Here is a 13,201-nt window from a genome sequence, read left to right as displayed (position 1 = left end):
GTGATCTCAATCTCATTATCTCGAGTTAAGTCCTATTTTAGTCTTTGAAATTGGCGAATTGCACTGATTTAATCTCATACACGTGTATTTTCCGTCATCGGAACTTAACACCGTTAGTGACGTGACTCAAGTCTTGCCACGCTGAGCATATTAAAACGACGTCGTATGTATTTTGACGCTAAAGAAGGCATTAATCTACGTCATTTGAGGATTTGAACAATTTTTTCATAACCAAATTCCTTATCAGTTATCATAACCCTCAAACGATGTCATCTAGCGTGGCAAAACTTGAGTTAAGTTACTAACAGTGTTGACACTTTTTAATTTTATTATGAAAGTGAGGATGGGGTAGGACCCCGTTATGGAGTTCAGGTGTGCTTTACATGCATGTGGTGTCAGCAGAAGAGAAATCGGACGGTGCGAGTGGGAGGAGCTTTGTCGGACGGTTCGATTTGCTCCAACAACACGGATTTCTAAAAAAATTTAACTATACATAGAACACGGACGGTCCGATTTTCTTTGTCGAAGATTCAAAATTTCTCTACTTACAACTCGAATCCTCTGACTTGATCATCACCTTTTCCATACACACAACTCGCATGGTCCGAGTTCTTCATATTGCAGCTCAGAAAAAGCTACCCCACACATTGGTCTAGCACCCCAGGAATCCATAACCAAGCACAACACATTCGTGGTTTCCATAACCGAAAAAATGAGCCCAGTATTGAGTTCCGGTAATGGAAAATATACAAAAGGCTACATTGGTACACTTTTTAAATTTAGAAACCAAATTGTAACAATTAAAAAGTTAAGAACTAAATCAGTACAACTCGCCAATCCTAGAGATCAAAGTAGGGTTTAGAATAAATGACCATTTATATCCATGAAAGATGATAACGCTGACATATGTACCCATGATAGATCGAAACTGATCTTGTACCCACGAGAGTTGCTCTCCATGTGACAAAAATACCCTGTTTTGGTTAAGAGCTTGCTTCGTTATTATTCGAACTTACGTGACACTCCAACCCTCCAAAACCCTATCCCTCTTCAATTTCATTTCTAATTTCAACCACACATCCCTATTTCATGGCGGTAGCTTCCTCTTCCTCTGCCGCCACCACCGTTCTTCCGTCCCTATGCACCTTCGTCTCATCCTCACTCTCTCTTTCCCAACTCTCCCTCTTTTTCAAACCCTTTCTCCATCGCTGGCGCTCGACTTTCCGCAAAATTAACACCATCTATCAACCCTATTACGCGCTTGTATCTCTGCCACGGATTCTTCTCATCCCTCCCATGGACCATGCCAACTCCGAAATGGAATAGTCTAGAAGCTCCTTACAGTCTTCTAAGTCTAGTTGCTCGAGGTTGCTTACGGAAAACGTGGTGAACTTTGCTCACCGAGTGCGGCACTCAACACGGAAGTGGGGCTTGGGGCCGATCTTGGCGAGCTCGTTTTGGATGTTGGCGAGGCCTGGGTTTTGGTTTTCGATGTTTATGTAAGCTTGTGCAATCATGGAGTTCAGGTCTTGGGTTTCGATGCTGATGAAAGTGAAGCCTCAAATGATGAGGGTAAAAGCATGAAGATGAAAAAGAGATTAAGTAAAGCCATTATTATTCGTTAGAGTAGTGAAAAAGTACTAGGATATGTGTTTGTATTTGTGTTGTTTAGAACCAACTTTTATTTATACACGAGTTTTTGCTTTTAGAGTTCAAGTGTTTTTCTTGAGAGTAATATTATTCACATTCACTTTGTGCTTTTTTTTTTCTCTAGACAAAAGTGCCAAGTAATTCCAAAGCTTGCTTTTGATGGAGACATGGCATGGTATTTTCCATCCCCATAGATGTTTTGTGATTGTTTGGAGCTTCTCAGTGTTATCATCTTTCATAGGTACAAATGGTCATTTATTTTAGAGTTTAACTTCATTATCTCATTATATAATTTTATGTATTTTTAATATGTATCTTATATTTTAATATATATTATATTTGAATAGTTATTTTATCTTTTATGTTAATTATATATATATATATATATATATATATATATATATAATTGTAAATATTTATAGTATTATTAACATAAAAATATATTTTTATAAAATAATAATTAAAATTAATAAATAATTTAATATATTTAATTATATTATTTAATATAACACATACTTATACCTTAATTTATTAAAGATATATTTGTATTTATTATCCAAATATAATCCAATTATGACCAAATATTTTATATTTACATCAAGCAAGTATGGCCACGCATTAAAAGCTGTGAATGACAATTCACAATTGACAAGAAAAGAAATAGATTAAGGATTAATTATAAGTTTGTTTAAAAACAAAAGGGAAAAAAATAGTGTGAGCTGGTACTCTCATCCAACAAAGATACCGGTGGCGGTTGAAGAGGTGACACGTGGCGTAAAGAAAGTGGAATAAGTGACACCAATAGTGGTGGGATCCAAATGCTCACGTGTATGCTCATATATAAGAGTAAATCTCGGGATTCGCAGCCATAGTCGAAGAAGCCCAGCCCAGCCCGGATCTGATCTCATCATCACATCGCTCTCTCTTCTTCCTCCTCTTCTCTACCACTACTTCTACTTCCTCTTCTCTTCAATTTCTCGCATTCAATCTCACTCTCAATTCAAATGCTTCAATTCACACATTCCTCTTCTTCTTCCTCTCCCTCACGCTCCTTTCATTTCTCATTCGACAATTATCCCTCACATTCCATTTCTGTCCTCACTATCATTTTGTGATAGACGCAAAGCAGCAACTAAACAGTTAGTTACGAACTGCAACTACATTTGCATTTGCGTTTTGACCTAATTTATGCGTCAATGTGATTTGGCGTTAATGGCGGCAAGTTCTAGAGGCTTCTCCACCACGCACTTCGATTTCAAGCTACGAGTTAGGCGACTCAGTGTTGCTCTCCAGCCTAACACTAACGTCCTCGGTTTCGGCTCCAGGAAGCGCAGGAAGGTCTGCTCCGGTGCCGACCGAGTTCGACTCGGTAGTTTCCAACTGCGCTGCTGCTGTTCCGACTCGGTTACTCCGATTCGCAGAACGAGTGGTCCTGGCGGCAACGGCGGCGACAAGAATGACGAATGGCGCTTCGATGCAAAGAAAAAGCCTCACTCTCACACTCTCAGAGTCAGAATTCAGGCTTCTCCTGCCGCAATGCCTTTCGCTTCTCCGCCGTACGTCTATATATAGAATCGTTGTTTTCTTAGTTGTTTGAAATTTATTCGTATAGGTCTCTGGAATTTGCATATATTGGCTTGATATCGATGCTGTGACTTTTGTGGTTTTAAAATGATATTGGATCTGTAGTATGTTCTATACGGATTATGAAACAAAACGTTCCTGCATCAGTGCTAACCTACTAAGCCTTTTTGTTTCGGCTCAATTTTTTGTGTAGTAGTGTATATGTCATGAATTACGAATATCATTGCAAATGAGTTTTTAGGAATTTCCATAGTTTATTTTCTGATTTCAAACGTCCTTGGAAGATGCTTGTGATTGTGATGTCCATGTTCTGGTTTGTAATATAATAGATGAAAGTGGCTTTATATATGCATCTGTCACTATGTAATGTAGGAAGATGCATCAACCATTAAGCAGAATGATCGATGAGGGTAAAATAATTTTAGTATTTTCGATTGTATCCTCGACTTCTGAAGGCTGATGTGATTATGTTTATATCCACAAAGATTTCTTAATTTATCCTAACTATTATACTGGTTTTAAAATGAAAATAATTAGGCGTTGATTTTGTCATCATACTGAAATGTTCTGATCTACCTCTAGGAGCAAGGAAGGATGAAAAACACTTTTCATTGTTTCTTTTCTGTTTTGGTTTTCTGGTTGTCCACAATGTTTTCTCAAGAAAAATTAAGATGCTTTGGTTGGGGAAGCAATTATAACTCTGAATGTTAAATTGGTTGTTGTTTATAGATTCATACAATCTGTGGTGGTTGAAACTTTTTTTTTAATCAATGATCATGGTGCTTCATGATGGCCACAGATCCTTTCTGAAGCAGGAAAAATTCTTTCCTCGTTGCACCCCGAGAAATTCTGGTCCACAATCACGTGATACGCCACCAAAAAGAGGTACTTCATAACCGCCATATTTACCACTTTATATATACTCTGAACATTAACAGAGGCCATTTTAGATATGTACATTGCTCAATAATGGAGTGCTGAATATTATATCTGTTTATCTTTACTGGTTCTTCCACAGACACTGGTATAGCAAATGAGAAAGACTGGGGTATTAGCTTGTTAAATGAAAATATTAATGAGACCGGCACTAATGAAGATGGCAGTACCTGGTACAGAGAAAGTGGTGAAGAACTGGGTGAAAATGGATATAGATGTAGATGGACAAAAATGGGTGGTCAATCCCATGATACTTCCTCAGAATGGAAAGAAACGGTACTTGTTTTGGTTTAGTGTGAGAGTAAACCTATCGAAGAAGATTATGTTAACAAAACTTCTTGAATGCAAGCTTTCATATCGGTTATTTTTCTATGCTTAGTTATCAAATATATTCTTATTCAGTACCAGCAAATTATCTTGGTTTTTTTTAAAGAGAACATTAGAATATATATATATATATATATATATATATATATATATATATATATATATATATATATATATATATAACTGATTGTATTTCCAAGCTGCAGACCGGAAATATTTCCATACTTTCTTTTTGTTGTGGGATGATTTATAGTAAAACTATAAACAAAAATGATAGCAACATTATGGAATGACTTGCTGGTGCTTTTAAAGACAGAGCTTGTAATATCACACCTTTTCAACTGAATACTTCCGTAGCTTAGATAAATATATTATTTGGCAAATATGGTTGCATGTAATGGGAAGAGGATCTTGATGGTTAACACTTTCTATTACTAGGAAATGTTGAGCACTAATCTGCAATCAGATATTTCTAGGAATTTGGTTTTTACTCTTGGAGCAGCTCTAGTTTGAAAGTTAATGTTATTATTGATTTTCATGAATTTAATGCTGATTGACCTTATAAGAATCTTCATTTTTTGACAAGGGTAATTTCTAGTTATCCCTGAAGTGTCATCACAGTGACCCATCCTTGCACATACAAGTGAAATCATAACGTTGGAATTATCTTAAAATATTTGAATTTGTTGCCTAGACATTTTTAAAACCAGAATTTCTACATTTTAAATGCTTTACATATGTGGTTTCTTTCATTTGCTTTTGGTCGTTTCTCTTTACTTTAAACTTGGATGGGACGATGGGACTAAATGTTATTCTGGAGTTTATTTGTAAATAAATATTGTCTTTTGGAAATCTTTGAGGGCTTCTTCCATTTTTTTTAAGTCACTTAAGACTTATCTTTTGTTAAATCAAGCAGCTGGATAGTTCCATTGGCATCTGGTATCTGTTTATATGTTTTGAGTATACTCCATTGACATTTCTTATAGCTGAATCAAGCATATAATCTCAAAACAAATTTTGAAGTATATTTAAGTTGGTATCTTTTTAAGAATTGCATCAACTGTCTTCCAAGCCGGACTCATTCTTTATATGTTTTGTTGAAAATATTCATAACCCTATCAGTATCACACCCCAGGTGGATTCATTTAATTGGCTTTATTGATCTAATTGACAGTGGTGGGAGAAGAGTGACTGGACCGGATACAAAGAGCTAGGTATATTAGTTCCTTTGTGTTCAATTCACTAGCCTGAACTTACTAGGACACTCTTGAGAGTTCCTAGTTGCAGGACTGTTGCATTCTTATTTTTTCGACTCTTACAAAATCTAATGTCGTGGGTGCAGATGATTAGTTTTTTATGTTGTTGCAGGTGTGGAGAAATCTGGTAGAAATTCTGAAGGGGATTCTTGGTGGGAAACTTGGCAAGAAAATCTTCAGCAAGATGAATGGAGGTCATTACTTTATTTTTCTGCTTGTTGTGGATGAATGAACCCTAAACATTCTTAAACCATATTCTGGCATGTTTAAATTTGCAGTAACATAGCAAGAATAGAAAGGAGTGCACAAAAACAAGCTAAATCAGGAACTGAAAATGCAGGATGGTATGAGAAGTGGTGAGTTAATGTGTCTTGTGCATTTATATAAAAAAGTTGGCATTTATATTCATCGTATTACTCAAATGAATTTATAATATGACTGTTTTGAATTTGTGTAGGTGGGAAAAATATGATGCTAAAGGCTGGACTGAGAAAGGGGCACATAAGTATGGTAGACTGAATGAGCAATCATGGTGGGAAAAGTGGGGAGAGCATTATGATGGGAGAGGATCTGTTCTCAAATGGTTTGTATTCTAACTTTCCTATCTAAAGAGTTTGCTTTATTCTCATCTGCATTTCCATGTTGCGAATGTGTAACACATCATTAATATAGCCTTAGTTTTTCTTTTTGCAATGATTCTCTGTTAGTGTGTGCGTGTTTGTGCATCTGTATCCATGAGTTAAGATTTGTTTACATTTGTAAAAATTGATACACTTTTATCATCTAAATAACTTATTGCAGGTAATATAGAACTGTTGAATTGTATGTAGCTAGTACGCTAATCACATTAACAAAATTTTGAACAGAAATGTTCATTTCTTATGAGATTATATCATAAAGTTGTGTTAGATGATATATGTGTTTCTATCTGGACAAATATTGATGGATGTGAATTCACATGAGATGTTGTGGGCATATGACCTACATGATGTACATTCAGACTTTTCAACAGTGGAGTTTGTGAAATTTTGCTCCTATAAAATATCATTCGGTAGTTGAAGGTTGATTTTGATATAATGTAATATCAGCCGATACTGTGCTTACAAGTGTTATATGATATTTTTTGCTGGACCTCTTCAAATTTTAGCTTGCTTTGCTTGTTATTTTTTCTTTATTTTATTTTATGGCCTCCTATGGCTATACCTTTGTCAATTTTCCTGTAGATTTCTTTGGAAAAGGGGATATGAGTATCAAAATTTCTGGCTATACTTGTTCTGAATTTTGTCTTCTATTTCTTTGCTCCTTGTTGAAACTTCCTCAGGACAGATAAGTGGGCTGAAACTGAGCTTGGAACCAAATGGGGAGACAAATGGGAGGAAAGGTTTTTTAAAGGCATAGGTTCCCGTCATGGGGAAACATGGCATGTATCTCCAAGTGGTGAACGTATGTACTGTAATTTAAGCTTCCACATAAAGTCTACTCCAACATTTATTTCATACTTAGTAGTTCCCATTAAGTAACCAAATGCCATCTCTTTTCATTCCATATTCCATATTGCGATACTCCAATGGAGGTAGTCTTGGAGTTTCATTCCACTTGAAGCTTGGCTCATTGTCTGCATTGGCAATTTTTAAAGTTTTATTTGTGCATCTTTTGACACTGAATAGTTGGACATCCCCGAAAACAAGACATTACTGATTTTATTCTGTGGACATCACTTGTTTTATTCTGCTCTCCAGTTTTTTCTCAATTTTCTCCTAAAGTTAATGATAAAAGGTTTAGCTGCTGCAAAGGACACTTGTCACGTTATTTCACTCTTCAACATAACAATATTGCTTTAATGTTTTTTATTAAGTGAATGCATTTTTTTTCCCTTTACCAGGTTGGTCAAGAACTTGGGGAGAAGAGCACTTTGGAAACGGGTATGGAGCCATACACCTGATTGTTCGGATATATTTGCTCATGACGATAGCTTATTGTGAATTGGAAGTATTGAATAAATCTATTTCCAATGATATGAAGCTTTTATGCACCAGTCCCAATATTTAATGCACTTCCTCAAAATGCATTTCTGAAATATCAATTAAAAAATTAAAAAATTTAATTTGATTTGAGTTTTCTAATTATCATGTTTAGTCTCTCTTATATTTTCGTTTTCTAATTATCATGCTCGTTACTAATCGTGATTATTTATCATAAGAAACTTAAAATTAAAAAATTGGTGCTACATACACGCCTATTTCTACTTGATTCGACTTTTGTCTGCAACAGGAAGGTACATAAGTACGGAAATAGCACTACGGGCGAAAGCTGGGATATAGTTGTGGACGAGGAGACTTATTATGAGTAAGAATGTTTTTCTCAGCTACCAATATTTATTGAGTAAATGGTCAAATTGGTCCTTGAAAGATCACTGGTTTTTCAACTTGGTCCCGGAAAATTTTTTTTAATCAAATTCGTCTTTTAAAGATTTTGAATTAGTCATATTAGTTCTTTTGCCACTTTCTTTGTTGATGGTGTTAAAATTTGTTAATGTGACACGTTAAGTGACACCACAATACACTTCTAGGAGTCTCAATTGACTATTTAACATAATAAATTTATGAAATTAGATCAAATCAAAACTTAATTGAGAGGAGAATTTGAGGTATTGAAATTCCTTAATTTGAGGTTAATTTGATCTAATTTCTTAAATTAATCATGTTAATAGTCAATTAAAAATACTAAGTGTGTGTTGTGATGTTACTTATCGTACCACATCAACAAACTTTGACACCGGTAGCAATGAAAGTGACGGAAGGACTAACATGACTAATTTAAAATCTTTAAAGAACGAATTTGATTAAAAAAATCTTTCGGGGACCAATTTGGAGAATAAGTGATCTTTTAGGTAGCGTTTGTTTTGAGGTACTGAGACTGAGATTGAGAGACTGAGATTCAGTATCGTGTTTGTTAGTTTAGAGACTGGTACTAAAATTTCTGTCTCTGTCTCTAAAATTTCAGTATTTCCAGTACCTCCAAAAAGTAGGGACACAGGGGACTGAAATTTTTAGAGATGGAGACTGAAACTTTAATAACATTTTATACCTAAAATACTTTCATTTCAATTAATTAATTCCAATTTTACCCTTTGTGCAAATTAAATTAGAGTTTCATTCTTGTTTCAATTCCTGTCTCCCATTTTGCACCAAACAGAATACTCAGATTTATTTCAATTCCTGTCTCTTAGTCTCTGTCTCTCAGTCTCAGTTTTTCCGTCTCTGTCTCTCCACCAAACGCTAAGGACTAATTTGACCATTTACTCAACATTTAACATGTATAAATAAATTTATAGATCAATTTTAATACTCTTACTGTCACGTGTCAACCATTCATATCTTTACATGACTTTCGAAATAATTACAAGAGTCAAACGATTTTAATAGTGACTATATACGATTAGATCACTGCCAAAAATGTTTACTTAACAAATTTTGATTGCCTGTATTATAAATGAAGCTTGGCCCGCTTTAAGCTTACTTAAATTACTTTACCAATTGAAAACCTTTTTTGAAGTGGAATGGGTGTACATTCCAAAATATATTTGATTTGATTATGAATATGGCATGTATTCCATTTGGATTTGAGAATGTTTGTGACTGTATGAAGGGCTGAACCTCACTATGGATGGGCGGATGTGGTGGGTGATTCAAGCCAATTACTCTCGATTGAACCTCGGGAGAGGCCACCGGGTGTCTTTCCCAGTTTGGACTTTGGTACGCCGCCATCAGCCGAAGCTGAGCAGGACTCACCTGATGATTTGCCTCCCTCACAATGACAGAACCACATTCTCTAATTTGGTCAGTTTTTTCAGAGCAACCCATCGTAATGCGGGAAGCTCCATTTGTACAAGATGTGGATCAATCATTTTATTCATTCTTTCCCATATTTTAATTGTTTTCCATTTTTCTCTCTTCTCTCCCTTTTTTCTTTTTTAAAAAAATCTTTTGTCTTTCCCCTCGTTAAACTCTGCATTGATGATATTCATATTTAGTTATTTACTGGTCATGAAATTATTTGATACTTTGGACATCGGCCAACAATTTCTTTTTCTTCTCTTAATTTTTACTTGCCCACTATTTTCATGCTGATTAATTCGTTAAATGAAAAATTGGTTCCTTAACAAAATAAAAAATTCTACAATGCGAAATTAGTTTCATGAATAATTTAGATGAACAAAACTTATGAAAATACATTTTATATTCCAAATCCCACGAGGATATTCTTTTTGCGTTTAAAACTTAAATTTATTCATATCTATTTTAGGGTTTGAAATCCTAAAATGTTTTGTAATAGGGGTTTGAAACTATTGCAAAATAGCGTAGCTGGGTTGTTTCTTTATTGTTTAAAACTTTGAATTTAAATATTTTTAGGTTTTGAAATTCTAAATATTTTTATTTTAATTTGAAACTCCACAAATTGAAAATATTTTTTTTAGGATTTTAATCCCAAACTATTAATTTTTTAGAGTTTGAAATGCTAAATAATTTTAGTAGACGTTGTTTAAAATTCTCACAATGCTTAGGTAGCATTTGTTTTATTATGTTTAGTAGCTAGAGATTGAAACTAAAATTTCAATCAATCATGAGACAAAATTTAAATCTCTTTGGCACTTCTAAAAAATAAAGACACATGAAATTTTTTGAGATAAAGATTAAAATTTTAATAATTTAAAAAAAAAATACTTTTATTTAACTTTTATTTTAAATCTATTTTTTAATTTTTATATTTATTTTAAACTAAACATAATACTAAATATAATTCAATCTAGTATATTTTATACTAAATATAATTTAAGTTTCTGTCTATATCTCAATCTTCCTTTTACATGTAGGTTAAATTTCTATTTTCTAGAGTTTAAAATTTTAAATAATTATTGTAATAAGAACAAATGCGTGGATGTCCATTTATGACTTGGACGGTTAATTGAAGGAATCATCTTTTTAAAGATGAATTCATATTAATTGAGAGTTGAAAATGAAGTCCCCTTATGTATATAAATAGGAGGTTAAGCCTCCGTTAATAAGACATCAATAACAATAATTTTCTCTCTCTATATTGTCTATATGCAAAACTTTTCTCCTTTCTCTTTCATACGTTGCTAATATATAATAGTAATAAATATATAAGTTACTTCTATTATTATAGTGAGATAATTATATTGGTGAATATCAAAATTAGAGTCTTCTATTTACATTTTATTTTATATTATATCTTCCTTATTTATTTATTCTACATCACGTTATCAGCACGAGGCTCTGATCAAATTTTAAGAAGACTCTAGGTAACAAAATTTTATTATGTCAAAACTCTCTCATCTTGAATTTAATGCTCTTGATATATTTGGAAATAACTATTTATCATGGATACTAGATGCTAAAATCCATCTTGATTCAATGGATCTTGAAAATACCATTAAAACTGAAAATAATGTATCTCAGAAGGATAAAGTCGAGGTCATGATTTTTCTTCATCCTCATCTTGACGAAGGATTGAAAAATGAACATCTCACATTAAAAGATCCTGCAGATCTCTGGAAAGACCTTGAAGAAAGGTATAATCATTAAAAGACAGTGATACTTCCTCAACCCCGATATGTTAGAGAAAATTTTCTCAACCTTTCATGCCTCGAATGTGCTCCTGTAGCAGTATCGAGAAAAAGAATTTAAAAAGTATTCTGAGTTAATTTTTTGCCTTCTCGTTGCTGAACACAATAATGAATTACTTTTAAGGAATCATGAAGCGCGCCCAGCTGGCGCCGCCCGATTTTCTGAAGTAAATGCGACAAATCATAACCCCAGAAGAGGTAAATGGCAAGGTTTTGGTAATAAGAAAAATTATGGGAGGAAGAAGAATTATGTTCACAAGAGAGGATCTCACCAGAAATGGGATAAGGAAAGAAACAATGGGCAAAATAAATCAATTGAGGATAAATATTTTTATTGTGGTGGAAAGGGCCATTGGTCACGTACCTGTCGTACACCAAGGCACCTAGTCAATCTTTATCAAGCATCTTTGAAAAAAGACGACAAAGGAAAGGAAACAAATTTTGTTTTAAATGATATTGAAAATTTTACCACTCATTATGATGTATCTGATTTCTTTGAGAATCCTAAAAGAAATATTGGTCATTTGATCAATGATGGAATAGTTTAATATATGTGTTTGTTAAGTATTCATGTGAATAAATAATGTAAGAAAATTTCTTGTTAAGTTTTATGCATTTGAATTTCAAGTGTGATATATATGAATAATGTTTGATAAAATATTTATGAATTTTAAAATTACTGAATGTACCAAAATAATAATAATAAAATTTTTATACTATACTTATAAAAATATTTTCAATCAAGGAAATGATTTTACTGCGTAGATATTTCTACTCATTTTATTATTATTTGTTTTTGAAGAGAATGATAAGGACATATAGTGAAGATATTTCTCTTGCAGATAGTGCGAGTTCGCACACCATTTTTAAAAGTAATATATATTTTACCCATTTTGTGCCAAAAGAAGAATATGTTAATACTATTATTGGCTTAGGCAATGTGATAGAAGGCTCTGAAAGAGCTATAATTTCGTTTCCTGGAGGAACAAAATTCATAATAAATAATGCACTATTATCTACCAAGTCTCTAAGAAACTTGTTGAGTTTCAAAGATATTCGCCGAAATGGATATCATATTGAGACAATGAATGAGGGAAATCATGAGTACTTATGTATCACAACTCATGATTCAAATAAAAGAGTTATATTAGAAAAGTTACCCTCACTCTCATCTGGATTATATTATATCAAAATTAGTGCAATTGAATCACATGCCATTGTAAACCAGAAGTTTACTAGCCCAAATGAATTTATAATTTGGCACGACCGATTGGGTCATCCGAAAACAATCATGATGCGGAGAATTATTAAAAACTCCCATGGACATTCACTAAAGAACCAAAAGATTCTTAAATCTAGTAAATTTTGTTGTGCTGCATGTTCTCAAGAGAAGTTAATTTTAATGCTATCACCAATAAAGATTAAGCACTTATTGTATGGATAATGAAATAAGTGTTGAACATCTAGTAGCTTACGTTCACACATAAAATGGGTTAGCAGAATCACTTATTAAACGCCTCCAATTAATTGCTAGACCCTTACTTATGATAACAAATCTCTCAACTTCGGCTTGGGGGCATGCTATTTTACATGCTACAGCACTTATTCGTTTGAGACCAACGAGTTACCATCAGTTCTCTCCTATGCAATTAGCTTTTGGCCAGCAGCCAAATGTTTCCCATTTAAGGATATTTGGGTGTGCGATATATGTTCTCATTGCACCATCTTCTCGCACCAAAATGGGACCCCAAAGAAAATTGGGGATATATGTTGGATATGATTCTCCCTCTACAGTGAGGTA

General features: G+C 33.6%; 1 protein-coding gene and 1 long non-coding RNA gene across 2 annotated transcripts; both read left to right on the top strand.

Annotated features, from left to right (window-relative positions):
* Positions 1-2,307: 2,307 nt before the first annotated feature.
* On the top strand, positions 2,308-9,835 carry LOC112764884 (protein EARLY STARVATION 1, chloroplastic). Its single transcript, XM_025810696.3, has 11 exons — positions 2,308-3,206; positions 4,034-4,119; positions 4,253-4,446; positions 5,672-5,711; positions 5,866-5,947; positions 6,032-6,109; positions 6,211-6,336; positions 7,075-7,196; positions 7,636-7,675; positions 8,025-8,099; positions 9,402-9,835. The coding sequence occupies exons 1-11, from the start codon at positions 2,839-2,841 to the stop codon at positions 9,568-9,570; spliced, it is 1,380 nt and encodes a 459-aa protein (XP_025666481.1). The 5' UTR covers positions 2,308-2,838; the 3' UTR covers positions 9,571-9,835.
* A 1,205-nt stretch (positions 9,836-11,040) lies between these two features.
* On the top strand, positions 11,041-12,058 carry LOC140180991 (uncharacterized). The gene is made up of 3 exons (XR_011875422.1): positions 11,041-11,076; positions 11,234-11,346; positions 11,525-12,058. It is a non-coding gene; the product is annotated as an uncharacterized lncRNA (long non-coding RNA).
* The last annotated feature ends 1,143 nt before the right edge of the window (positions 12,059-13,201 follow it).

This window comes from Arachis hypogaea, chromosome 17 (assembly GCF_003086295.3).
Source record: "Arachis hypogaea cultivar Tifrunner chromosome 17, arahy.Tifrunner.gnm2.J5K5, whole genome shotgun sequence".
Taxonomy (NCBI): domain Eukaryota; kingdom Viridiplantae; phylum Streptophyta; class Magnoliopsida; order Fabales; family Fabaceae; genus Arachis; species Arachis hypogaea.
Note: the sequence above shows the minus strand (reverse complement) of the source record. Positions and strands in the feature narration are given on the sequence as shown.